Below are 27,407 nucleotides of genomic sequence, written 5' to 3' on the forward strand. Positions count from 1 at the left end.
CCCCCCCCCCCCCCCCCCCCCCCGCCCCTAACGCCCAGCCCCAGCGCTTGGCCGAGGGCCCTCCGCGCTGACCCCGGGCCTCTGTCTCCAGAATAAAAGGGACAGGGACGCCGTGGACAAACTGCTCAAGGACCTGGACGCCAACGGAGACGCCGAGGTGGATTTCAACGAGTTCATGGTGTTCGTGGCCGCCCTCACAGCCGCCTGCCACAAGTACTTTGAGCAGGCGGGGCTCCACTGACGCCCTGCAGACCCAGATCCCGGCGGGGGCTCCGGACCCGCCCCCAGCTTCCAGAACCCTGGGGGTGATTGCTTCCCTGGGCCCGGCCTGCCCCCGACCCTCTGATCAGTAAAATGCTTGTGACACGCGCCTGTCTCCCTCAAATGGATGATTTCCTTCCGCCCTCAGCGCCCCCACCCCCAACACAAGTTTTCTAATGGGTCACTTAGTGCTCCTGGCCTGCGGGGAGATGGACAGACACAGGGTAAGGGTTGGTTCAGGGGCCACTTTCCCGCGGCTGAGGCTGGCTGAGGCACCGTCCCTGCTTCTGTGGCTTCCTGGGCCCAAAGTGAGCGTCCCCCTGTCCTGGATCCAAGGAGGCTCACGGGACACACATATCCATCCGTCCAGTCGGTCAGACAGCCGCTCACCAAACCCTGGCCCCTCCGTGTCTCCACCCGCGTTTCCAAGCCCCATCTTTTTAATGTACACGCTTGCGCCACACAGACAGGAAAACGCACTTAGAGAAGAAACGGTGACGGGCGGGGATCAAGGGCCAGAGAACAAGGGCCCACGCGCCAGGGTTTCCAGTTTTAGGAAACTGTCTTCATGAAGCAAAGCAACCCGCGTGACTCAGATGAGGGCAGGGGTGTTAGGTCAGTCGTTTGCCCTGGTTTGGAGACTTCCGGTCGCCTTCTGAATACCCAGCAGTTGAAGCCTCCCCTTAGGTTTGAGGACGTGTCCACAGGAGCAGAGATGGTGTCCGGAGCCTGGCCGGGGACACACCGGCAGGAGGCGTGGCTTACCCTCGCCGGGGCGAGCAGGGCACAGGTTTTGTAAGAGGGGAGCCCCGGCAGGTTAGATGGGGGCGGATACACCACCGAAAGCACGGAAAGTCAAGCTAATGGGACGATCGGGGGCGGGGCTGGAATCGGATTTCTTCCTGCTGCTTCACAAGTGAGTCACAAATTGGATTTGTCCTGGGAATGATCAGTCACCCGCGGCGGGGGCAGGCCCCCCCCCCCCGGAAGCTGCAAATACCAGAGCCCTCGATCCCCGCCCTCGCGGATAGCTGGGGTGCAGGCCCCTGACCCGGGTCCCCCAGACTCTGCCCCCACCCCGACGCAGAGAGGGGGAACCTGGAAGAACACCCCCCCTGTGCGGCAAGGTTGTAGGAGAGGTTTCCAGCCTCGCAGCCTGAGCCTGGCCCTCCGGGCCTCCCCGGTCCTGACACCCTGAAAGCCTGGAGGGAGGGGTCTTCTCTGAGTCCTCACCCCCATGGTTCCCACGCGTTCCAGCTGAAAACCCCACTGCTGGGGGATGAAGGCAGTTTGCCGCTTCCTTCCCGTGCGCCTGGGGCTCCTCTGCCGGCCCGCACGGTCCCCGGCCCTCCTCATCCCCAGGCAGGGCCGGTCTGTTTTCACCCCTCGGGACAGGCTGTATCAGAGCGTCCTGCTTTTGAAGAAGCTTCTGCAGTTCCCAAAGCAGCTTCTGCAGTTCCCATAGCTGCCCGCTTGCCCTGGAATTTCCTTCACCCCATCTGGCTGCTCCCCTCTCCTCCCTCACAACTGGGAGATTCCCTCTGGAATGCAGAACACTCCCGGCTCCCAGAAACCAGCCTCCTGTGGTGCTCCGTCAGCCCCCTGGGCAGGCTGCGGAGCGCCCCTTCCTCCTGGGCGAAGTCCACGGTCACCTCCGTGGGCTTCACAACTTCCGGGGCGCTGGGGGGGCTCCTGGCAGCCAGGTCCTCCAAGGCAAAAGCCATGTCCAACCTGCGTTTCTTGATGGCCACACGGAATTTGCCGGCATGCGTGGACCCACATTCGCCCATTATTAAAGATATGGTTCTTCGTAGTTTTGTTTTTTTAAGTTTGCTTACTTATTTTGAGAGAGAGCGCGCACGAGAGAGCAGGGGAGGGGCAGAGAGGCAGAGAGAGGATCCCAAGCAGGCTCGGGGGGGTGCCAGTGCAGAGCCCCACCCGGGGCTCGAACTCACGAATCATGAGATCCTGACCTGAGCGGAAACCGAGAGTCAGACACTCAACTAACTGAGCCACCCAGGCTCCTATTTTTGTTTTTGAAAAGTAGGCTTTTCAATTAATATGTTCACGCCTAAAACTTCGTCTCCAGCTCAGATCATTTCCCCAAAATGGACTCCATCTGTAACCTGGGATTACTAGCTTAAAGGAGGTTTGGGTTTTTTTTGTAATTGCGGTGAAAACACGTAACATTTCTAAGTGCACGTACAGCGTTAAGTAGATGGACAGTGTTGTGCAACCAAGCCCCCGACTTTCTCTTCTTGCAAAAGTGAAACTCTGTATCGGACAGCATCAGACAGCAAGTCCCCGGGGCCCTGGCACCCATTATTCTATTTCCTCCATGAACTTGTCTCCTCTGGGGAACTTCTGTGAACGGAGTCATACACTGTTTGTCTTCACGGCTTGTTTCACTTGGCAGAATGTCTTCAAGGTCCATCCCTGTTGTAGCATGTGGCAAAATTTCCTTTTTTATGGCCCACATTCTTCCATCTCGGAATCACTCAAGCCCCTACTCTTTGAGCATGCTCCTTGTCACTGGGGCGGGCACTGATGCACCCAACTGGCCGCCATCCCTCTTCCCTCCTGGGTCACAGAGGCCCAGTTTTGTTCAGGCGTGTGGCAGAAACGTACTCCAGGAATATGGGCTCCTCAGCCAATCCCTGCCCGCTGGCCGCTGGGAAATTTGAGAGCTGCTGGTGGCTTTGAGGAACATGGCCAAAGCCAGCCTTCAAGGTGTGTTCCTACTAATTAGGAAAAGGCCCCCTTCCTCGAGACCCAGTAGTGGCAGGTGCAGGAAAACTGTCACAAGAACTTTATCAAAGGTGCAAAGACTATAACATGAATGGCATCCCCTAGAGCTGTGCAGTGCACAACCTGCACGACCGTATACGCCGCCCTTAGCTGGCAGAGATTTTCCTCCCTGATTAAAAAAGAAACAAAGCACATAGCTATGAAAACGCACCCTCTCACTTTGTCAGGTCTTAGACGTTGCTGTGTGACGGCGTGATGCTTGCTGCAGCAGCCACTGGGCAATGAGGACAGACTTAAGAGGGTCATAGAAGAGCTTGAGTGGCCAGCAGGGTCACTCCACCGCACAGCCCCAGTGGGTGCTGCTTACATCACAGTCTGTGAATGGTGCTGGGAGGTCCTGGCTGCTAAAGGGACTCAGAGCCACGTACCTCTGGACTTACGGGAGATACAAAGCCATATTGCTTAAGCCACATTTAGTCAGCATCTGCCTCATAAGCACTGCCTAGTGGATCCTTGTGACTCATTTTGGCCATTCAACATCTGTACCCCTTTTTACGTTTGGGGAATTCATCACTTATGCACCTTGATAGGTGCCAAGTCTATCTACCCCCGTTTAAGTTGAAAATACTAGACTCGGGGCGCCTGGGTGGCGCAGTCGGTGAAGCGTCCGACTTCAGCCAGGTCACGATCTCGCGGTCCGTGAGTTCGAGCCCCGCGTCGGGCTCTGGGCTGACGGCTCGGAGCCTGGAGCCTGTTTCCGATTCTGTGTCTCCCTCTCTCTATGCCCCTCGCCCGTTCATGCTCTGTCTCTCTCTGTCCCAAAAATAAATAAACGTTGAAAAAAAAATTAAAAAAAAAAAAGAAAGAAAAAAAAGAAAAAACTAGACTCTCTTGCAAGAGTACTGTCATGTGACCTAGCATCCACCAATCGGATTCATCCACGCCCAACGTGACTAAGAGCCAGTGAAGCCAGTGAAGGGTTGGGAGAGCTGGGGGGCGGTCTCTGGCTGGCGGTGCAGACGGCGGGAGTCCAGGCGCTGGGGCAGACGAGGGCACAGTAAACCGAAGCAGCATCCTGTGCTCAGAGCAGGGCCAGCTTCCTCCCGGGCCGCTTCTGCGGTGTGGACTGCTCCTGGACTCGTCACCCTGAGTCTCTTCTCAAGCCCTCCCTGAGCTTCTGGAAACTGCCTAACTGGCTAGGGTCAGCTTCTGTGCCGGCAACTAGGAACCCTGACAGATTTCGGCCGTAAACCTCTCGCATTTGTCATTTTAAGGCAAAGCAATGTGTAATAGCAATAGTTATAATAATAATAGTTATGAATCGTAGGAGCAGTAACATCACACATATAAATAATAACAATGCTTAGTGATTTTATTAACAACTCTTGGTCAAAAGGGAAAGAGGCAGACTTTATCTATCTATCTATATATATATATTTTAACATTTATTTATTTTTGAGAGACAGAGCATGAGCGGGGGAGGGGCAGAGAGAGAGGGAGACACAGAATCCAAAGTGGGCTCCAGGCTCTGAGCTGTCAGCACAGAGTCCGACGCAGGGCTCGAACCCACAAACCATGAGATCATGACCTGAGCCGAAGTCAGACACGTATCCGACTGAGCCACCCAAGTGCCCCAAAGAGGCAGCCTTTTGAAAGGATGAATCTGGAAAGAACTTCCTGACCAAGAAATTCAAAAACGCTGCTGGCTTACAGGCTCGAGGTTATGTGCTGTTGTTCACGATAAATGCCCAGTAAGAGGTGGAGACCGACGGCAACATTCCAGAGATGACACTCAACTTTCAAAAAGGTCTTTAGCTTTCCTTTATGAGCCATTTTAGAGGCCCTTTAAATTTGGAAGCTCACGGAAATCACAAACTTACAGAAGACTCAGAAGCAGAGTATAAAGAATTTTATTTTTCCGCAGGATCTGAGAATAAGCCGCTGATCTGCTGATCTGCCACCCTGAAGACTTCAGTGAATGTCCTCCAAGCTGCACCCCCCTATGTGATCACGGGGCAGCCGCCGCCGTCAGAAAACGCACCCCAACCCATTACCGCCATCTCATCTCAAGACCCGGTTCAGGTTTTGCCAACTGTTCTTTTTTTTGTTTTCATGTTTCTTTTTGAGAGAGAGAGACACAGCGCCAGTGGAGGGGGGAGGGGCAGAGAGAGAGAGGGAGACACAGAATCCGAAGCAGGCTCCAGGCTCCAAGCTGTCAGCACAGAGCCCCACGCGGGGCTCGAACCCACAAACCGTGAGATCATGACCTGAGCCCAAGTCGGAGGCTCCTCTGACTGAGCCACCCAGGCACCCCGCCCAGCCAATTGTTCCTAATAAGGTCTTTTATAGAGCAAAGGGATCACGTTTACGCCGCCTTTCCCAGACTTGCATGACCTTGACACTTTTGAGGATTACGAGCTAATAATTTTGCAGAATTTCCTTCGAGTTGAGGTTGTCTGAGGTTTGCTCGTGACTGGGCCTGGGTCGTGTACCTTTGGCAAGAATGTCCCAGAAGTGATGCGATGCTCTTCTCACAGCATCTTATCAGATGGCACGCGGTGTCGGTCTGTCCCATTTCTGGTCATGTCCACTTTGATCACTGGATTAAGATGGTGATTGAAGGAACAGCCAGCCACAGGCCCAGCGTTGGGGAAAGGAAAGCACAGGATGTACCTAGAACAGAAAGCAAGGACGTGTTCCAAGAATGACCAGGATACGTCAAAAGGACGCAGAAGCAGCCTTGCGTGGGCTCCGACTGCCCAAATCAAAGCCTTCTCCACTATAGCTATTCCTGCCACCTTTGTAACTTGTTAGCATTTTGTAGTGAGGGACTTTGAAGCTACATAAATGTTCTGTTCCTCGTCAAGCATGTAATTCACTCATGTGTTCATATTTAAGTGAATACGTGGTTTCCCATATTCCTCATTGCACCGTGAACGTTAGCCACCATTGTTTGTTCTGATGATCCCGCTGTATCCAATCTGCCAGTGGGGCCCATCCATTCAAGCTGGCCTCTGTGTCCTTCTAACTCATCCCCAACCTTGTTTGGACACCCCCTTGCTTTCCGTCACAGCCAGATGTCTGCACACATCTCGGGCCCTCCCTGCTCCAGTTCTGGAACTGACCATTTCTCCATGAAGTTCTGGTCCCTTTTAGTGGAAAATGGTATTTAGAAGCCAAGATCTGAGAGCCAGGATGCTCAAGATTATTGGGATGTCACTGCTTCCAGCTGCTTCCAACAGGCAGTACTAGGGAATATCTGTAAGTGTGTACATAAATTATACACACACATCTGTGGTTCTGTATAAACGTAGAAGGTACACACAGAACCACAAGTTTACACGGATACCTCCAATTCCAACCCAATACCATGGAGCTCATTCGAGTGTTCTTTCTTTTCATCTTTCTCTCCCTCTGCTGGCACTCCCTCTCCTGCATGGAAACCTTTTCCCTGATCGGCCTCCAGTCCCTGTGCCAGTCTGCCCCCTGAATGCACACCCTTCTCTCCCCTTGGGCTGAGTCACCTCACGGGACTGACTTCCTCTACGGATGCCCTCCTTTTCCTTCTCAGGCTGTGACAAGCTGCACTGCATCGTTCCCATGCGCGGATGCTCTCCTTACCCCACTGGGCTCTGACCCCCAGACTACCAGCTTAGGGACTTCTAATCCTTCCTGGGCTTTCATTTCTCAAGTCCAATGAATGAATGAAGGTCCTTGGCACTCATCTCTAGGCAACAAGCTACTTGATTTCCCCTGTTTACCGTTATCTCCACCACTAGAATGACTAGGGGCGGGACTCTGGGACTGCCTCTTCACGGCTGCATCCCCCAGGGCCTAGAGCAGTGCCTGACACATAGCAGGAGCTAAGTAACAGTGGTAAGTAAATAAAGACTTCTGCAGCAAAATGAATTTCTGAAATGGTTCTAAGCAGGGAATCAACATAGCCAACTCACGTTAGCTGACAGCGAAGGAGGAAGATTGGTGTTAAGCTGGAAGGAGGGAGGCCAGTTGGGAGAGCATCGCTCTAGTGGCCTGGGGCAGGTGGAGGGGGGGTGGGCAAATCAAAGGTGCATTCTGGACGCTGAATCAATGTGCTTCAGTGATAGAGCGAGGAAGGCGTTGCTGAGAAGGAGGGAGGAGTCAAGAATAACACTGCCGTTTCTGTGGTTTGAGTTCTCTGCATTGATAAGCAGACACAAATTTAAATTACATTTGCATACCAAGTTGGTACTCATTCATTCAAGAAGTATCGTGTACCAACCATGTGGCAGCCGAGCACTGGTCTCTGTGCTAAACAAAAATTCCTGGGGCGCCTGGGTGGCTCAGTCGGGTGAGCATCCAGACTCTTGATTTCAGCTCAGATCATGATCACAGGGTCGTGGGATCAAGCCCCACATCGGGCTCCAAGCTGAGCGTGGAGCCTGATTAAGATTCTCTCTCTCTCTCTCTCTCTCTCTCTCTCTCTCTCTCTCTCTGCCCCTCTCCCCTGCACAATCCCCAGCTTGTGCTCTCTAAAAAACAAAACAAAACAAAAAACAAAGAAACCAAAACAAAAATCTCCTGCCCTCCAGGGGCTGACATTCCATGGGGAGAAGTGGGTAAGACACAAATAGGTAATCACGTCAGGCAAGTGAGAAGAAAAACGGAGGACAGAGAGTGACAGGGATTGGCAGTGCTGCTTTAAACGGGAAGAAGAAGAGGGCCTCGCTGGTAAGCTAACGCTTAAGGAGAGACTTTGAAAAGTGGCCCAGTGAGCCATGTGGACGGATACTGGACACTCGGCTGTTTTCGGAAGAAACAAAACCCCGAGAAGTATGGCCACAAAACACTATTGAAGACTCAGTCGTCACCAGCCAGCCGATGCAAATGACGGCTGGAGAGGACAGAACATAGAATTTCAGACTTCACAGCAAGGGGAGTTCGGGCACGAGGGCCGATTGCAGAGCAACTGACAGAAGGCAATTCAAATTTTCTAGGGGACCCGGAAGTCGTTTCAATTCCACAGATACATAATCCAACTGGGGGGGAGGGGGAATTTATGAGTTACAATAGGAAATACACACAAAGTCCTGGACGCCTCCAAATTCCACCACATCTCAGGCAGGAGTTGGACCACTAGCTCGTCACCACAGTGCTCCGCAGAAGGGCCAAGGGCCAAAAATGCTTCAGAAGACTCTTAAGGCCCTGACCATGAAGGAGGCTTGGCATCGAGACTGAACACATAAGGGGTGCCTGGGTGTCTCGGCTGAGTGTCTGACTTCCACTCAGGTCGTGATCTCGCGGTTCACGAGTTCGAGCCCCGCGTTGGGCTCTGTGCTGACAGCTCAGAGCCTGGAGCCTGCTTTGGATTCTGTGTCTCCCTCTCTCTCTGCCCCTCCTCCGCTTGCGTTCTGTCTCTGTCTCTCTCTCAAAAATAAATAAACGTTAAAAAAAAACAACAACAACAAAATAAAAGACTGAGTAGATAAAATGCAACCCCAACGGAGGAATACAATCCATGGTCAATTCATCAGTTAATCGAGGGGAAATACGTGCATGCGAGTTTTGCATCCCCAGAACATCTGGTTTTAAATCAGTAAGTAACTTGTAACTAAGTTTCCTGAATCAAGGTCCCTAATATCCCCACAGGGGTGCTCCTTCAGCCAGCTCCTGGAATTAAGAGAACACGGGGAAACTAACCTGCAGTGTATATGAACAGGAACGAGAAATAAACCTTGGGGGCTGTAGCCACAAAGACTTTGGGGTTGACGGATGCAGAGAGACACCGAGCCTCAACCCCAGGAAAGGCTGGCCGGTCCTTCCCACACCCGATCAAGCACAGACCCTCAACTCCCACCCGCACCAGCGCCCACATTCTTGCTTCGCCTCCCCGCCTCCTCCCCCGACCCACAGACCTCACCAAGCTTCCCACGCTACAAACGTGACCCCTGAGGCTCCCTTGCTCCTCGGTCTCAATGGCTCCCGGCACTACCTCTGTTCCCACTGAGAAATTCAGAAGGGCAGGAGCACAGACCAGGATTCCAGAGACCGAAACAGCCTCTGTAAAGGACTTGCCTTTGTGCCCAGGTACTTTCCTATAAAAATGCCTGTTTCACACGTTATTCCCAGACCTGTACCTCGGCTTGTCATTATAAACATGTATGTGTTCTCATCGAACCCCCTCTAGCGATTCTGGAAATTGCACCCTGCCTGTCCTGTGGCTTTGAGCATCCGTTAGCACAGGCTCATGAACAGGAATCAGTTCTCTAATGAAGCCCTCTTTCCTCTGCTCCCCCCTTTTACTGGTCCCCGCAGTGTCCCCCAGTCACTCCCCAGTGCTGCAGCTCAAGTCCCTCCCTGAGCTTCTGATGCCCCCACTGGTTTCTACTCTTAGAAGTTGTACTCGGCATTCAAGGACAGTCATTTGCTCTCAGGCACCCTGCGGTGCAGTTACCTGTCCCAGCTCCTCCGGTCCAGGCCTTCCCTTCACATTCCTGGTGCCCTGGAGCAGACCGGAAGCACATTACACGCCCACTGGCTACACAGACCTCAGCTGCTGAAAAGCAGGGGCTCAGGCCAGATGATGGCCTCAAGTTCATCCCTGTCAAGAGTTCACTGTCCTGTCATCTTATCCCCACAGCACCAGCCACAAGCGATTCTCTCTCACCGTTCCAGGCTCACAGAGAACCTCAAATTTCAAGCAGCTCAGTCCTGCTTGCCGAGGCTGCGCTCAAAGAAGCACGTTCGTTTCAAAAGAAATGTATTAACACATGCAAGGACTTTGGCCATTTGAACGACGTATTTATGTGAAAAAAAAAAAAAAAAGAGGGGGGAGTTTTAGAGATCTTTGTTTTTCAAGGCAAATGAACACTTATTTATTGCATGTCTGATTTTGACTTCCAGTCCTGGTGAGGTCTACCCTGATCAACTAGATGGGCCCTGATGATGCCTTTTCCTTTCTCCAGTGTCCCCAGACCCTTTGTAGATGGTCTCTGACGCAATACTCCAGAACGCACGCATTACCACAGTGATGGTACTCCGTCATTCCGTATCCAAACTTCTTTGTCATTCAGGGTCGGCTAGGTTATCTACATAAAGTCACCTGGCAGGTGGCGCAACACAGCCCAGACTGTATGCCACAGAACACAGCTCTCCTCGGTCCCGTGGGAAGTGAAGTTCCAGAATACACACACAACCATCTTCCATCTACGAATGGCTTCTACTCCTTCTCCGTCTTCCCCACAGCAGTCTCACCCCTACACGGGGCACCAGGTACACCCAAGGAGTGTCATCCACGCACCTCTAAAGGTAGAAGATTCTGGTCCCACGTCTACACAAGTCCCAGACAACAATCAGGTCACAGGGATAAAAGCAAGGTGCAAGGCCATGCCCCAACATTTCAGACACGGTGAAGTAACGTGATTTAACGTGACAACTGAAACAACTTTTCATTAAGCCCCATTGCCCCTGCAAGAGTATTTCTCGGACAAAAGTTATTTTTCAGGACAGTCTAACCCAACTCAAGCCGGCATCCATCGTGTTAGTTCAGACGAAAGAACGAATTCTGGAGACCTTACTGTCCCCAGGCACGGCTGGACCGGCCGGAAAACATGCAGACCCAGGCCCAAGAGACAGGAGTGCTTGCATATCATTCAAAGGAATGCGAAGGAATGCGACCCCCCCCCCAGCTTGTACACATACAAGTAGTTTAGGCTGGTACAACCAGCTGGGCAACATAATCATCAGATGTACCTAATGAGATCTCTAACATAAGAAATAGAGATATTTTTCAGATTCCAAGTCTCTCAAGATAAAACACAGTTCCTCGAGACCACACCAAGGGGCAGCAGAAATAACCAAGTAACACGTGTTAAACGACTTCACCTCCAACCTACAGCTCTCAGGGGCCTCCTGCCCCAAATTTCGCCCTTAAAAACCCTCACTTGGGTGGGGGTGGGGGGGTGCCTGGCTGGCTCAGTCAGTAGAACCCAGGACTCTTGATCTCAGGGTCCTAAGTTCAAGCCCCACACTGGGCATGGTGCCTACTTAAAACAAAAACCAAAACCCTCACCTGTAAGCCATTGGGCAGTTTGGCACTTGGAGCATGCGGTCCCCATTCTCCTAGGTGGTGTCACACCTAAAAACAGCCTATTCTTCTTCACTGCAAAAGCTCCATGTCCGTTTTTTACTGGCTTGCTGTGCACCCAGGAGACACATCCTCCTCTGGTGCGGATACATAACCATCGACCCTAGGGGAGGCTGTGACACACGGATAAAAACCAAATAAAACCAGAATAAACAACAAGCTGTTTCAGTTTCCTCGAGTTGTCAGCCCAGCCTTACCAGGTGACCAGAGTCCATGAGCTGTGAACCCGCCGCACAACTGGCAGAAATTTGCCATCAAGACACTGAGTCCCAGATTTCTGCAACCTGATGTTTAAAAAAAAAAAAAAAATTTTAAGTTAACCACCCACCCTCTGACACGAACCTGGAAATTTCTAGTAAACGCCTACAGCTTCACATTTTCCCATTTTTTTTCCCCCTGTGTTCTCACCCTCCCCTATTTTGCTCGAAGGGTTAGGTTTTCTTTGGTTCCCGCCCCCGCCAAGTGCCTAGGCAACTCTCCCTGCGGCAACTGTCCTATGGGGACTGACTCTGGGGTTTCACAAAGACAAACTCGAAATTATTTTAACTCTTCTTGAATTGCCAGCGGGGGCGGGAGGAACCACAAAACTCAGGACGTCCTAGCACCTATCCAATCTAGCACGCACCCGCTCCCCTCTTGACCTCAACTTTGCTCCCACTCCCCAATTTCCGACGCAGTGCGACTGAGGCTGTACCTTCGCTCCTGGAATATTACTACCACCCAGAAAACTGTTCAATCACGCTGACGGCAACGACCAGGACCTGCATGGGGCCCCGCCGGCCCCCGGCCTTACCGCCCGCCCTCCTTCACGACGATTCGCTTCTCTCTATCCGCCGGACCAGCTCCACCAACATCTCTGCCATCTTCGCGATCTCCTTGGCCTTCTCCTCCGCCTTCTCGCACCGTTTGGTCCCTCTGCCCTCGACTCCATCGTCGGGATTCTGAAGATGGTTCAGGGCGCTCTCCTCCGAGGCCTCCACCTGCGTTTTGATTTGGATGAGCATATTGTCCATCTCCCACAGCTTGCTCCGGTTCCGCATGTACGCCCGGCCGTGCTCCCGGGTCAGCGCCGCGATGTCCTCCCGCATCTCGTTGATGACGGGCAGCAGGAACTGCTCGAAATCCTCCTCGGGCTCCAGCACCTCCACCTCCTCCGGCTCTGCCAGCTCGACGACGTCCAAGGGTCGCATCTGTCCCGCCAAACCGTTGCTGCGGGCGTCGACGGGTCAGCAGTGCCGCCGAGTTACCTCTGCGAGTTCCTCCTCTCACGCCGTCCGCTCGCAAACCGCTCCGGGAAGCACAGCCTGGAACCCACACGGAGGCCCGGCGGCGGAGCAGTCCGCGCAGCCGTCACCGGCGGTGGGCGTGTTCGCGCCACTTTCGGGACTTGGCCCCGCCCCCTTACGGCCACGCCTCGGACGGAGCCCAGGCGCGGGCGCGCGCACGCAGAGGGGACTCCGTAGCGGGCGGGCGCACGCCAGCCTCCACCTGCTTCCCGCGCCCTGCCCCGCCCCCTTCTCTAATAGGCCTTTGGGAGCGCAGAGGTTCTTACGTCCCGGACTTTTTCTTTTACTTAGTTTTTTTTTAAGTGAAAGCAATTCTCCCTCCCTCGTATTTGAATAAGACAGGCTGGCGTTCAGAGCGCTTACCATCCAGGGACGCACTGCTGTAAGTGCTCAGATTAATTCATTTAACCTAATTCAATAAACCTGTCAGATGAAAAACTGGTTAAAACCAGTGCTTTTGGTCAGAATTTGAACCTGAGCCATTTTGGGTCTACTGCAGTCGCTACTCTTAACTACAGTACCTGCTCTCTCTTCTGGGACAGGGGCCCTTAAGTCAAAAACTGGGGATCTTAATTCTGTACTCTCCACCACTGGCTCCCAGCTTTTTTTTTTTTGTCCTGGGGGGACTTCTCTCTCGCTGGGTTGGGTTGTTCTGGTCAGAGTGTTTTGGCCTCTCTTTGAGGTAGGGGAGCTGAAGGGACTCCATTTTGGAAAGGCTCTGTCTCTGCTGTTTTTCTGCTAAGCTCCATTTACTCACGTTCTATATTTTGCATCCGAATAAGCCAAAGAAGCTGTGTTCCCACTTCCAGGGGGAAAGGAGATAGATTTGTCTTAGACCCCCCCAAACACCTGATAACATCTAAAAAGAGCTGGATCCCAAACATGTTCCACGACATTAGCTTTGAACAAACCTCAGCGGATCAGTACTCCCCTACCTTCGATGATCTATAGAATAACACCTTTATTCACCTGCCACTCGCCTTCGGTCAGACCCTGCCCTGGATTCCTGAAGGAACACATACGCTACACCCCTTTCCAATATAAACCCCTAACCCCAAGTGAGGAAGAGACTCATTCTCCCTTCCTTTCTGAGTCTCCCAGACACTCTATCTGCTAAATGCTCACTCATGCTATTCAGTAAACTCTGTTTTTCCTTTTTCTGGCTCACAAAGCTGGTCCTGCAGGGCCCACCTCTGGGTCCTTGGACCCAGGCTGCCTGCATCATCTTCACCGGACTGTAAGCAACCCAAGACAAAGGGCCACTTCTGTTTCGGCCCTGTCCTTAGCCCCTCCTCACCACCTGGACTCAAGGACCTTAGGCAATGTTTTAGAGAGAAGGCCTCCTTCCCTAAAATATAAGTGTCTCTGCCATACCGGAGGTTCCTCGAGGACAGGTTCTGGTCTCAGTCCTCACCACCGACAGGACCTGCAAAACAGCAGGGCCCCGTAAATGCTGCTTTAATATTCATTTAACAAAAAGTTTTTGAGCACTGACAGAAGGCCATTGTGGAATGGATGGAGTCTATTTCCAGGCATGTTCAACCTGTGCCACCCTAGCAATAATTTGGAGGGACCCTGCTTGCACAGTGGCACAGGTCAGAGCTTTTGTTTTCCAGTCTCATAAATAAAGACCAGTGATCCCAGCCTGAGTATCTGTCAGTGGGAAGATGCATAAGTGAGATGATGTGCATGAAAGTGTTCTGCAAATACCAAAGCACCAGCAGATACTAGTGGTGATAATATTATAACGATTATGATAGTGAATGGAGGTTGTTTGATTCCAAAGGTTTTGGAGTCAGACACATCCTTCATTAGGTCCCAGTCCCTCCAATTACTTGCTCTGTGGCCTTGGACAGGTTGGTTAACCTTGAACACATCTTTCTGGGTGTCAATTTCCACCTGTCGCTCTAGGGTGGACATTGGACGTATGATCTCTAATGATCATAATATGATCCTTATAGTCCATAATAATTATATGGTTTACCCAAGATTTTATATCTTGTGTCCTGAGTGCCCCCTTTCACTCTCAAAACTTTCCTTGTTTGGTGAACTGGAATTTATTAAAATTATGAAGTGTTCATCAAAAGCACCATTAAGAGAGTAAAAATGCAAGCCAAAGAGTGGGAAAAGATCTTTTCAGTAGCTATATGACAAACGACTCATATTAAAATCGTACTGAGAACTTCTATAGATCAATAAGGAAAAGACAACGCAATTTAAAAATCGGCAAAAGACTTGAGCAGGTACTTCACAAAAGGGAATATCCACATGGCCAGAAAGTATATAAAAAGGTGCAAAAGTTCATGATTCATCAGGGAAATGCAAGTCAAAACCACAAAGAGTTAGCAATCACTATACATCCACTAGCGTGGCTGAAAAGGAAAATATTGACAATACCAAGTGTTGGGGACTATGTGGAAAGAAGCTGAGAACTTTCAAAGTCATCAAGAATATCAAGCTTTCAGGAACCTTCCTTTAGTTTACTCTCTTCTCTTTCGTTTCACTGTAAGCAGCAAGAGGAAACTAGGGAAGGCAGGAAGCTCTTCACGGGCCCTTGACATGGTCTATGTCTGATCTGGATGGAGGCTACACGAGTGTGTAAAAGTGGACTGAGGATGTACGCATCTCAAAATAGTTCCCTTATACCTTCGCGCGTTAAAAAGGGTTCAGTGTGTGAGCACGTGCGCGAGCACGAGCGTTCAGGGGCTGGAAACCGATTGGTGCGCGTGCGTGACCGCCCGTGTGCGCGCGGAAGCCGGAAGCAAGGGCGTGCGCGCGCGGAGGGGGCGGGGCAAGGCTGGGAGGCCGGAAGTTGGGCGGCAGCCCGGCCGTAGCCGGCAATGGAGGGGCTTCCAGCCGACCGTGGGCTGCCGCCCGAGGGGCCGGCGGCAGAGGAAGCCGAGCTGCAGGGAGCTGTCTGGAGCGGGGACAGCGGCAACGTGTCCCAGAGCCACAGCAGCGCCTCGGGGCCGTGGGAGGACGAGGGCCCAGAGTCGAGCGCGCCGGGCCGCGACCTGCCGCTGCTGCGCCGCGCCGCCGCGGGCTACTCCGCCTGCCTGCTGCCCGGAGCCGGGGCGCGGCCCGAGGTCGAGGCCCTGGACGCCAGCCTGGAGGACCTGCTCACCAGAGTGGACGAGTTCGTGGGCATGCTGGACATGCTGCGCGGGGACTCCTCCCACGTCGTCAGCGAGGGCGTGCCTCGCATCTACGCGAAGGCCACCGAGATGCGGCAGGTCTACAGCAAGATCGACCGACTCGAGGCCTTCGTGGCGATGATCGGCGCCAGCGTGGCCAGGATGGAGGAGCAGGTCGCCAGGGCGGAGGCCGAGCTGGGCGCTTTCCCCAGCGCGTTCAGGAAACTGCTGCACACGATTACCGTGCCCTCCTTCTTCAGCAAGGCGCCCTCCGGCCGGCCCCAGCAGAGCGGCTACGAACCCCCCGTCCTGTTTCGGACCGAGGACCACTTTCCCTGTTGCAGCGAGAGACCTCAGATCTGAGTCCCCCGGGCAGCACTGCAAGGGCTGAGATTATCTCGAGTAGTAAATCAGTTGGAAATTCTGCTGATAGACATACGCGATGTTGGAGTCTGACATGTTTATCTTTTGCACACTCTTATTTCCCCGTCTTCTTGATTTCACGTAAGGATGTTTGGTTTTGTGTGTCTTCCAAGGCTAAGCTGAGAGCTGCTTGGTCCGAGATGGGACCGGGTTCGGAGAAGTAAACGAAGGAGCTTTTCTGTGCACTGTGGCCGAACTGCTATGTTTCTGGGTTTTACAGCTCAACTCACAGTATTATTTTTTCAAAGTTTATATATTTTATACTCTTAGGAAAAACTGCCGAGCTGTTCAGGTCTTGTCATTGTTCGATCCTAGTAGCGATTCCATCTTCTGTAGCTTACTTTGAGGGTAGATGGTAAGTTGTTTCACGTTATATTAAACTTTTCATATCATGGGTTATACACCGAAGGAAACGGTAGAATTTCTGAGACGGATTGATTTATCGCATCTAATTCTGAAGTTGTATTTGAAAGTATGCCCCCACAATCTTCGTTTGTCCACAGCAAACAAGTCTACGTGTGGTTGCCAACGTTTGGTTTGTAATTTAAATATTAATAAAAAGTTTACATTTTATCGGAAAGGCTTTTCTTCTGAAAAGGACTTCACATATTTCCTTTTTTGTTTGATTGAAAATAGACCTGTTGCTCATGATTTTAAGGATAAGGAAAAGTGGCTTGGGAGCACCTCCTTTAGAAAGAAGGCTAATGTGAGGAGTGCCTGGCTGGCTCAGTCGGTTAAGCGACCAGTTCCTGATTTTGGCTCAGGTCATGATCTCACAGTTGGGAAGTTCCAACCCGGAGTCAGACTCTGTGCGGTCAGTGCAGAGCCTGCTTGGGATTCTCTCTCCCCCTCTCTGCCCCTCCCACACGAGCACACTCTCGCTCTCTCAAAATAAATAAACTTCAAAGAAAAAAAAAAAAAAAAAGGCTGAAGTGAGAAACCTGACCTGGTATTTCACAGAATTGTATGTTTCTTTCCTCTCAAAGTAAACACTTAAATCACTTGTGTGAATGAGTGGTATTAGGATTTTGTTCTTTCCCCGACAGCATGGAATCTGAAAAACGTTTTGCCGGCGTAAGGGCTTTGATCTTGACTTGAATCTATTTTATTAATGGTCCTAGAGGGCGCTGGACCCCAGATACACATACAGCTTAGGCGGCTTTTGTGTCATTTCTCATAGATCTCAGAGGCTGGTAAAGTAGGCATATTGTCACTTAGCCATATATCATGAAAAGCCGCTAACATAGTCTCCACCTTGGCTTTCTTCTATGTCGCACATAATACAGTTTTTTATTTAGGTAGTTCATTGATTACAAATTAAGGAACTCCTGAATTTAGAAGCTGAAAGCACCCGTGAGCTCCATTTAATATTGGGCAATTACTGGGGACTGCTGTAGTTAGTATATTCCGATGACGTAGTCACTGAATCCGAAAATACGTTTCTTACATAACGTCTGTGTTGCTAAAATGCTTTTTAAACTTGTTAATATTAAAAGGTAGGTAGTGATTAGGGCAAATTATGAAAAAACTTAGAATAATTTTTAGGCTGAGATTTAATATCCCCAAACTCCAGAAAGCATAAGTTAACAAGTGTGCTATAAAGTAAAACTTTATTAGGAATATATAATGCTTAGATATTTACTTTCATTACCTACAAAAAAGTAAATTGGGTTGAGAAAATTAAAAGTAGAATAACCAGTAAAAGATCACTTACTTTACTTAAAAAAAAAAAAATACTGGACACAATTACTTTAAAAAACAAAATAAACTTTAAATATTTTATTTAAGATTAAAAAAATTTTTTTTAGTATTTATCTATCTTAGAGCACAAGTCGGGGAGGGGCATAGAAAGAGGGGGACACAGAATCTGAAGCAGGCTCCAGGCCCTGAGCTGTCAGCACAGAGCCCAGCATGGGGCTTGAACCTATGAACTAGGAGATCATGACCTGAGCTTAAGTCAGACGCTTAACCGACTGAGCCACCCAGGTGCCCCTAAGATTTTATTTTAAAGTAATCTCTACACCCAATATGGGGCTTGAACCCACAACCCTGAGATCAAAGAGTTGCATGCTCTACGACTGAGCCAGCTGGGCACCCCAAATATAGATAAACTTAAAAAAAACAGGGGCGCCTGGGTGGCGCAGTCGGTTAAGCGTCCGACTTCAGCCAGGTCACGATCTCGCGGTCTGTGAGTTCGAGCCCCGCGTCAGGCTCTGGGCTGATGGCTCAGAGCCTGGAGCCTGTTTCCGATTCTGTGTCTCCCTCTCTCTCTGCCCCTCCCCCGTTCATGCTCTCTCTCTGTCCCAAAAAAAAAAGTTGAAAAAAAAAAAAAAACCCGCTGGTTTAGATGATAACTTACATGATTACATGTACAGCTTATCTCTAAGTGACCTTGGGTTGTGAAATTCTCTTAGTCACTTGGTGCTGTCCTTGAGGTCCTAAATAGAGATTAGTGTGTGGCCTTGTTTGGAATGGGGACTTGAAGCCGGTTTGCATAGCTTAAGAGAGATACTAGGTGAAAGTCCCTGGTCTCAAGAATGGGGGTTGTGGGAGGCAGGCCCACCTCTGCCCAGGCACTGCCGCCTTAAGACCTTCCAGCCCCCTCCTCTCCCACCCCGACCAGCTGGAGATTTAAGGGGGACCCTTCTGGATCTTGGAAAACTGGGCCTTCCCCCTCTCAGAAGTCCATAAAAGTTGGGGGAGGGGGCCAGTTGTCATGTGGGTGACCTCTGCAGACCCATCTCTGCTGCTGGGTCTGGAGCTCTCCTGCTTTCCAGAATAATCAGGGATGGGGTTTAAGAACGCTTGAGAGGGGCACCCCACCAACCACACCGGAGTCAAGATGTTCTTCACTCCCACACCTGGTTACAGAACACAATGAGCGCTCAGTGTCCCGGAGCCCAACTGACATCCGCTTAGTCCAAGGGCAGCCTCAGGTGTCCAGAAGTCAGCTTACGAACACACATAAAATTGGGTACTAATGAGCTGGTAAGCACCCTGTGGCTTCTTTTCCTCTAGCCAGAACTTGAGGAATACGAGCCTTGCACCGAGGAGGGGGATCCATCAAGGGTATAAAAGTGTAGCCCCAGGGCACCCCGGTGGCTCAGTCAGTTAAACATCCGACTTGGGCTCAGGTCGTGATCTTTCTCGCAGTTCATGAGTTTGGGCCCCACATCGGGCTCTGTGCTGACAGCTAGGAGCCAGGAGCCTGCTTCGGATTCTGTGTCTCCCTCTCCCTCTGCCCCTGCCCCACTCACGCTCTTGTCTCTCTCAAAAATAAACATTAAAAAAAATAAAAAAATAAATAAAAGTGCAGCCCCGTGTGAGCCTGCTAACTATGATCTAGGACGGGCCCCCAAAGGGCCAGACAGTAAGAACCTCAAGGCCGCATGGCCTCACCTACTCGCTCTCCCCTTGTGCAGAAGCAGCCACGGACCACATGTAGACACATGGGCAGGCGGTGTGCAAATAAAACTTTATATATAAACCAAGTATTTCTTGAAACAAAAGACCTAAGAGGAGCAAACTAATAATGGTCTGGGATTTTAAGATTTTAAACCTATCTCGGTTAAACTGCCCTCAGAAGGGGCAGCATGGGTAGATGAAAAGCATTAGTTCATAAAGGGTTTTTGTTTCCTCTGCCAGTGAAAGCAAATAAGAAAAATGGGCTCAGGACAACAGACAGGGAAGCCAGGTCACCAGCTGCCCTTGGATGTAAGACCCAGTCCCAAACGGCTGGAACCCAGCTTGGGTCTTCTCTGCTGCAAGACCCGCTTTCTTTACCAGGAATGAAGCTTCGCAGACTCACGGCGCTGTCTTCTAAGGAATTTGGCTTAAGATGATCTGCTGTTAGCAGTGAGGGCTGACATCTAATTCATCAGTATGACTGCAGGCAGCACCCGTGACACATCCCAAATGCACCCTCTCCGTCCATCCCAAGGCTACCCCAACTCAGCCACTCAGTGGCCTCTTAAGTGGTTTCCTGCTTCCCCCGTCCCCTCTCCAAGCCCCTCTCCACAGAGTACGCAGCACCCAAAACTGTCTCTAAAAACCACGGGCCAGATATATTGGGCTTTGCCTAAAACCGTCATTAGCGTCTCACGACCTTGGAATAAAATCTGAATTCTGTTCTCTGGCCTGTCCTACCCTACAGGGTCTGGCTCCCACCCCATCAATGACCTTGTCTTGAGCCTCTCTTCCCTTGCTCACCCCCCTCCAGCTTCACCTTGACCCTGAAAGATACCCACCGTGTGCCCTTCAAGGCGCTTATCACAGTTGTGTCTGTGTCACTCTGGGGTCTGCCTCCCCCACCTCCGGGCAGGCATGGGCTCTGTCAGTCCCGCTGGGCCTCCGCTGTGCTGTCGGCAGGTGACCTGTCACACTCAGCTGTTGAGCGAATGACTGTCAGGTTGGCAGAGCAAAGGAACGGCCAGACATACAGTGGACGCTGGGTCAGGAATGGGAGACAGATAGAAAGGCAAATACAGTGATCCGATCACAAGTTTGCTAGGAAGTCAAGCACCATGGGAGGCCTGAGGACACCAAGGAAAGTAAGACTCGATTCTTCTTCAAGAGCTGCACGGGTCAGGTGCCAGCTCAGTCCAACCCAAGGTTAGGGATCGAACTTGTTAAATCTGGTACGAGCGCTCTTAATTGTGCCCCGGACATATTGGTCTAGAATTTTCAGAGCTACCTTTCTGAAGAGACTCCTTTCCCTGCCAAAAGGTTAAAAGATCATTTTCCGGGGCGCCTGGGTGGCTCTGTCGGTTGAGTGTCTGTCTCTTGAATGTCTAACTCTTAGAGGCTCAGGTCATGATCTCACGGTTCATGGGTTCGAGCCCCACAGTGGGCTCTGTGCTGCCAGTGTGGAGCCTGCTTGGGATTCTCTCTCTTCCTCTCTTTCTGCCCCTCCCCCCTCATTATTTTCTCTCTCTCTTTCAAAATAAACAAACAGACATTAAAAAAATCATTTTCCAAAGTGACCTACGCTGTTAGCCCCAATCATAGAGAAGGGAACCCATTTCTTTTAGAATGAGAGATTCTTCTTCATGACCTTCATCACCAAAGGGAGGCCTGCCTGTCCGGAGGGGGTCTGCCTGGGACCGAGGATGAGAATAAAGCGGCCCCAGGCCGCCTCCAGTGGGTGTGCGACTGCGGGGCCGGGCGGGCCGCGAAGCTGCAGGAACAGCTCCTGCCCCAGCAGGGGGCGCTGCCGCAGCAGGAAAGGCCGTCTGCAAACTGCCAGTCGGGCCCCAGGCTCCAGGAACCAAAACACGCCGGCGGCGTCCGCAGTGGCAGCCTTGGCTCCTGCAGATTCAGAGCCACCAGGTCCTGTCCACTCCCGAGGGGCTTGCAGTGGGGGGCCCACGACTGTCCCCCAAAGCCCCTCTTCTTGCTCGGGGTGGGGGAGGGGAGGAAGGTGAGATGGCAGCAGCCGGTCTGGCGGGACAGTAGACAGTGGCCACATCCTGTCCCTCAACCCGTTTGTTGTCCTCAGTCTTCTCTGCACCCAGAACGAGCATGCTGGTTTATTGATTCACCTGTCTGTCTGTCTCCCCCACTAGGGCGCGGAACTTGGCCTTGGTCCATTTTGTGCGCCCCTGAGTCCCGGGGTGCCTGGCCCCGTGTCTGGCCCAGGGCAGGGCCTCCAAATCTGACGGATGAATGGAGGAAACACGAGGATGAGCAGGTGTGGACAAGAAGGACCGAGCAGGGCTGAGTCTGACGGGCTGCTTTGTGGTAATTCGCTCCTTGTTCAGGCAAATCCAGGAAACCTGTTTCGGTGTGTTCGGGGGGGGGGGGGGGGGGGGGGGGCGAGTGGAGGCAGGCTCCTCCCCCCAACGCACACAAAATGCCTGTCACTTTCTAGACTGGAAATGCTTACCCGTAGACTTTCCGCAGGGGGTCGGGCTGGAGGTTGGGGCCTGGAGGCGGGTATCACGGGGAAGTGGGCATCACAGGGAGGTGGGCATCATGGGAAGGGCATCATGGGAGGTGGGCGTCACGGAGAGGTGGGCATTATGGGAGGTGGACATCAGGGGAGGTGAGCATTATGGAAGTTAGGCATCACAGGCAGGTGGGCATCACGGGGAGGTGGGCATTATGGGAGGTGGACATCATGAGGAATTGGGCATCACAGGGAGGTAGGCATCACGAGAGGTGGGCATAATGGGAGGTAGGCATCACAGGGAGGTGGACATCACAGGGAGGTGGGCATCACAGGGAGGTGGGCATCACAGGGAGGTGGGCGTTATGTGAGGTGGGCATCATGGGGTAGTGGGCATCATGGGAGGTGGACATCACAGGAGGGTGGTCATCACGGGGAGGTGGGCATCACGTGAAGTGCGCATCATGGAGAGGTGGGCATCATGGGGAAGTGGACATCACGGGAGGTAGGCATCATGGGGAGGTGGGCATTATGAGTCGTTGGGACAAGCTGAGTTCAAGTGCCAGCAGCCCATTACTACTTTGCAAGTTGTTTCGGTGTTCTTTCTCAACTGATTTTTTTTAGTTCCTTGTTTCTATTCTTTTTGAAAGAATTTGTGGTAAAATACATTTAGCACAAGTTGACCAGTTTAACCATTTCTCAGTGTCCAGGTCTGTGCTACTAAGCACGTTCACCGTGTCGTGCAGCCATCATCCGTCCCAGAACTCTCTCCCGGCAGAACTCACGCTCTGTCCCCATGAAACACTGACCCCCACCAGCCTCCCCTGCCCCTGGCGCCCACCCTCCACCTTCTGTCTCTGTGAATCTGACTGCTCTCAGGACCTCCTGTGACTGCAGTCATACAGCGTCTGTCCCTTGTGATGGGCTTCTTCCACTGAGCACAAGGTCCTCCAGGTTCAACCACGTGGTTGCAGGGGTCAGGATGTCCTTCCTTTTAAAAGTTGAATACTGTTCCACTGTGTGCACGGACCACACTGTGTTTGTGCCTTCCTCTGTTGGGTTGCTTCTGCCTTTTGGCTGCTCTGAGCTTGAGGGTACAAATATCTCTCTGAAACCCTGCTTTCAGTATTTCTGGGTAAATACCAAGGAGTGGAATTGTTGGATCATGGGGTAGTTCTAATCTCAATTTTCTTAATTACCTTTTTTTATTCGAAAGTGTTTAAAAAATTTTTTTTAATGTTTATTTTTGAGAGAGAGACAGACAGCGAGCAGGGGAGGGACAGCGAAAGAGAGAGGGAGACACAGAATCTGAAGCAGACTCCAGGCTCCAAGCTGTCAGCACAGATCCCGATGTGGGGCTTGAACTCATGAACCGTGAGATCATGACCTGAGCCAAAGTCTGATACTTCACCGACTGAGCCACCCAGGTGCCCCAACCTACGTTTTTTGTTTGTTTGTTCTTGTTTTTTATTTTAGAGAGAGAGAGAGAGAGAGAGAGAGAGCGCTAGCAGGAGCGGGGCAGTGGGGCAGGAGGAGGGAGAGAGAATTTCAAGCAGGCTCCACACTCATTGTGGAGCCTGACTCGGGGCTCAATCCCATGACCCTGGGATCAAAACCTGAGCGGAAATCAAGTCGGACACCCATCCCACTGAGCCACCCAGGCGCCCCTAATTTCGATGTTTTGAGGAGCGTCCCTACTCCTTCCACAGTGGCTGTACCATTTTACGTTCCCACCAACAGTGGACAAGGGTTCTGATGTCTCCACATCGTCACCAACACTTGTTATTATTGTTATTTCACACTGGCCATCCTAACGGGCGCCAGGCGGTGAGGGGAGAGGTTCTCAGGGTACCTGAGGTGGCGGAGACAAGCCAACAGCGATGACAGCCATAGCACGTGCCCCATCCCGCTGTGTTCTTGTGTCGCCATCAGGCCTCCTGTCCACCCCTCGTTCCCCCAGGAGGAGGAGCGAGCTATGCGGGTGCCGGGTGCGAGCTCGGGCACCCCGGTCCCATCTCTCGGTGCTGGAGTTCCTGAATTACAGCCGCTGCCCCTGGGTGGCTTCCGTCTGTCTGTTGGCTTTAGCCCGGAGGGCTGTGGGCAGTGGTCCCTGCAGTTGGCTGCTCTGGGGTCCTCAGGACCCCTGGCCCTCCTGGGCGGAGGGCCCAGGAGAAGCTCTTGCCCACAGGGGCAGCCCCACGTCCATTCCAGCACACAAGTCCTGAAGCTCAGAGCCCAGGAAGGCGAGCTACATGTTGCCCCCTCCGGCCACCCCTGACCTTGGGGACTGCTTGTTGCTGGGCGGCAGCCGGCCCCTTGCCCCAGAGTGTGCACAGGTGAGCCCGTTGAGGCACAGCCTGCGGACCCATCCTGCCGGGGAGAGGCAATCACCCATGCAGACTCTGACTTCAGAGACACCAGCGATTTGGGAGACCCTAGAGAAGCCCAGCAGGTGCTGGAACACGCTGGGGCTGCAGGCAGGCGTGGCATCACACCTGAGATGCCCAGACATGCAGCCAGTGGGGGACACGCCACCGGGAATTCTTAACACCTCGCGCGAGACCAGTGAGACTTGGAGCAGGACTTTCTTAGCTTTGGTGGGGTTTTCTTCTACCGACCTTGGATTGGATTTGTTTTTCTTTTCCTAGTTTCCTAAGGCAGAAGTTTAGATGATCGATTGCAGATCTTTCTCCTTTTTCTTTTAATTTTTTTTTAACTTTTATTTATTTTTGAGAGAGAGAGAGAGAGAGAGAGAGAGAGAGACAGAGCATGAATGGGGGAGGGGCAGAGAGAGAGGGAGACACAGAATCGGAAGCAGGCTCCAGGCTCTGAGCTGTTAGCACAGAGCCTGACGCGGGGCTTGAACTCAAGGACCGCGAGATGGTGACCTGAGCTGAAGTCGGACGCTTACCCAACAGAGCCACCCAGGCGCCCCTCTTTCTGCTTTTTCTAATCTACAAGTTCACGGTTACCAACCTCCCCCTAAACACTGCTTTTGCTACAATTTACATAAGTTACGTTTTCAGTTTCATGGATTTCAAACTGTTTTAAAATTTCTGTCGCGATTTCTACTTTGACTCGTGTTGTTTAAAAAAAAATGTTTTTAATGTTTATTTAGTTTTGAAAGAGAGAGCGACAGAGACAGAGTGTGAGTGAGGGAGGGGCAGAGAGAGAAGGAGACACAGAATCCGAAGCAGGCTCCAGGCTGTTAGCACACAGCCCAATGCTGGGCTTGAACCCACGAACCATGAGATCGTGATCTGAGCCGAAGTCTGACGCTCAACCGACCAAGCCACCCAGGCGCCCCATACCTACATGTTATTTAGAAGGCTGTTGTTTGGGGGCACCTGGGTGGCTCAGAGTTTAAGTGTCTGATTTCGGCTCAGGTCATGATCTCACAGTTCGTTAGTTCGAGTCCCACATTGGGCTCTCTGCTGACAGCTCTGTTTCCCTGTCTCTCTGCCCCTCCCCTGCTTGTGCTCTCTCTCTCTCTCTCTCTCTCTTTCTCTCTCTCTGTCTCTCTCAAAAATAAATAAATAAACAGTTTTAAAATTTTTCAGAAGCCCGTTGTTTGAGCTCCAAGAATTTAGGAGCCTCGCCGTCGTGAATTTTAACTGAAATCCATTGAGGTCTGAGAGTATACATTGTATGATTTCCACTCTTTTAAACACGCGGTATGTCTTAGGGTCTGTCTTACACGTGGACTATCTCGGCAAACGTCCCACGGGGGCTCGAGAAGGATGTGTGCCCTGCTTCCGTTAGACGAAGCCGTCGCGGTGTTTTTTGTTTTTAAAACTTTTCTATTTTGGAGTTAGTCTCAGACTTGCACACAAGTTGCAAAAATAGCTCAGGCCGCTCGCGGGTGCCCTTCAGCCTAGTGCCCGGCAACGACAGCATCTTGCATAACCACCCTGCACTGACCAACCCGGGAAATGGACATTGGCACGCTCCCGCTAACCGAGCTACAGCCCTCACTCGGATTTCTGCTGCCTTTCCACGCACTCACTTTCTCTCTTCGTACCCAGTTCTGTGGAACCAGCGCCCCAGGTACAGAACTGTTCTGCCACTCCAAAAAACTCCCTTGTGCTACCCCCTTGGGGGTCACCCCCCACCCCCCACTCCAACCCCTGGAAACCACTGACGAGCTCTCCATGGATTTTTTTTTTTTTTTTTTTTTTTGAGAGAGGTATATACATCCAGTTTGTAATCTGGGAGTGGCTTTGTTCACGCATATGCCCTTGGGATCCATCCATCCGGGGCTTCTGGGTGTCAGGCCGCCCCTTATTTTTTTTGGCACTGTTTATCTTCCCCTCCAGGGAAGAGGCCTGAGCCCTTTCCTCGACCCCTGGCTTCCTGGCCCCTGCAGACTGAGTACTGTGCACCCGGCCGCAGGACCCTGGGCCGTGAATCCCCCCCGCCCCAGCCTCCACGTTCCGTTCCGCAGCCAGCATGGACTTGGCCTTGTGCCCAGCCCCCCGCCCACATTCTCTGGCTCAGCCCCGCTGGGTGAGTACCCACCTTTCAGACGGGGTGGGGGGGAAGCAGCGCTCAGAGACGTCATCGGTTTCTAACCTGGCTGTGAGCAGAGGTGCACTGCACGCCCCGGAAGGCTCCCGGGCACACCCGCTGACCCCCGTGCCGTCCCACTCCCCACGCAGGACCCTCCCCGCTCCTGCTCCCGGGTGGCCCAGGATGGAGACGGCCTTTGGTGGCAAGTGTCATCCATGCTGAGACCTGATCCAGGAGAGGGGGGCAGCCGGAATGTGCTGAGGGGAAGAGTGGCTGACGTACAAGGGAAGACGCGCAAAGGCCCTGAGGTGGCAGGTGCCTCCCCACGAAGTTTCCAAGTAAAGACGAGGAGGAAGGCCCTGGTATCAGGCGGTAAGGATTCTCCTGGTGGGGACTCCACGTCCTGGCCACTTGGCCTGACTTTGGCTGGATAAATCTGGGCCAGTGCCAAGGGGACACACACGTGACCCTCACGTAAAGAGAGAGGACAGAAAGCCACGCGGGGAGACGTGTGTGCATGTGTGTGAGACACAGTTTAGGAAAAACACAGGAGCAGACAGGAGTGGGGGGGCTCTGGGAGACGTCCGTGGGACAGAGGGGTGACTGAATGTCTTGAGAAGGCCGTCAGCAATGAATGGGGCACTGGGGTGAAGCCACCGGCTCCTGGTTCAAGTGCCAGCCTACGTGGCTTCAAATTCCAGCTCAGCCCCACCTTGTGACAGATGAGGAAACCGAAGCCAGGAGCAGGGAGGAGACCCGCTCCGGGCCATGCCCCCCCCCCCCCCCCCGTCACACAGGTCCCCACTGCACGCAGGCTCTTGTCCCAGGGCACCCATTACGTGTCAGACTTTCTTCCATCTCTCCCAGGCTCAGAACCTGGGGAGAACCACCATAAAGAAGTACTCACTGCTTGATGGAGATACACGGACAGGAGCTGGCAGACCCCCAGCTTTCAGACTCTCCCAGCCTCGGAGATGAGGCGCCCAGAGAAGTCAAGAAAACGACCCCAGATCAGGGCGCCTGACTGGTTCAGT

The 27,407-nt window shown here is 52.3% G+C and overlaps 3 protein-coding genes and 1 long non-coding RNA gene across 4 annotated transcripts in view; 3 read left to right on the forward strand and 1 right to left on the reverse strand.

Annotated features, from left to right (window-relative positions):
- S100P (S100 calcium binding protein P) overlaps positions 1–369 on the forward strand; it is a 2,894-nt gene extending 2,525 nt beyond the window's left edge. The window contains exon 2 of the mRNA XM_040488417.1: positions 92–369. Coding sequence (XP_040344351.1) covers positions 92–241 — 150 coding nt within the window. The 3' untranslated portion in view covers positions 242–369. The remainder of the gene's footprint in view (positions 1–91) is intronic.
- LOC121038717 (uncharacterized) overlaps positions 1–11,272 on the forward strand; it is a 23,179-nt gene extending 11,907 nt beyond the window's left edge. Inside the window, exon 2 of the long non-coding RNA XR_005794473.1 lies at positions 11,159–11,272. This is a non-coding gene — a long non-coding RNA (uncharacterized LOC121038717). The remainder of the gene's footprint in view (positions 1–11,158) is intronic.
- Positions 11,273–11,900: 628 nt separating this feature from the next.
- LOC121038709 (MORF4 family-associated protein 1) lies at positions 11,901–12,391 on the reverse strand. The gene has a single exon (XM_040488406.1). It carries the CDS (start codon positions 12,322–12,324, stop codon positions 11,941–11,943), a length of 384 nt encoding a protein of 127 aa, XP_040344340.1. The 5' UTR covers positions 12,325–12,391; the 3' UTR covers positions 11,901–11,940.
- A 2,820-nt stretch (positions 12,392–15,211) lies between these two features.
- Positions 15,212–16,557, forward strand: BLOC1S4 (biogenesis of lysosomal organelles complex 1 subunit 4). Its single transcript, XM_040488433.1, has one exon. It carries the CDS (start codon positions 15,261–15,263, stop codon positions 15,915–15,917), a length of 657 nt encoding a protein of 218 aa, XP_040344367.1. The 5' UTR covers positions 15,212–15,260; the 3' UTR covers positions 15,918–16,557.
- Positions 16,558–27,407: the final 10,850 nt, after the last annotated feature.

This window comes from Herpailurus yagouaroundi, unplaced genomic scaffold (genome assembly GCF_014898765.1).
Source record: "Herpailurus yagouaroundi ecotype Mexico unplaced genomic scaffold, PumYag 28, whole genome shotgun sequence".
Lineage (NCBI taxonomy): Eukaryota > Metazoa > Chordata > Mammalia > Carnivora > Felidae > Herpailurus > Herpailurus yagouaroundi.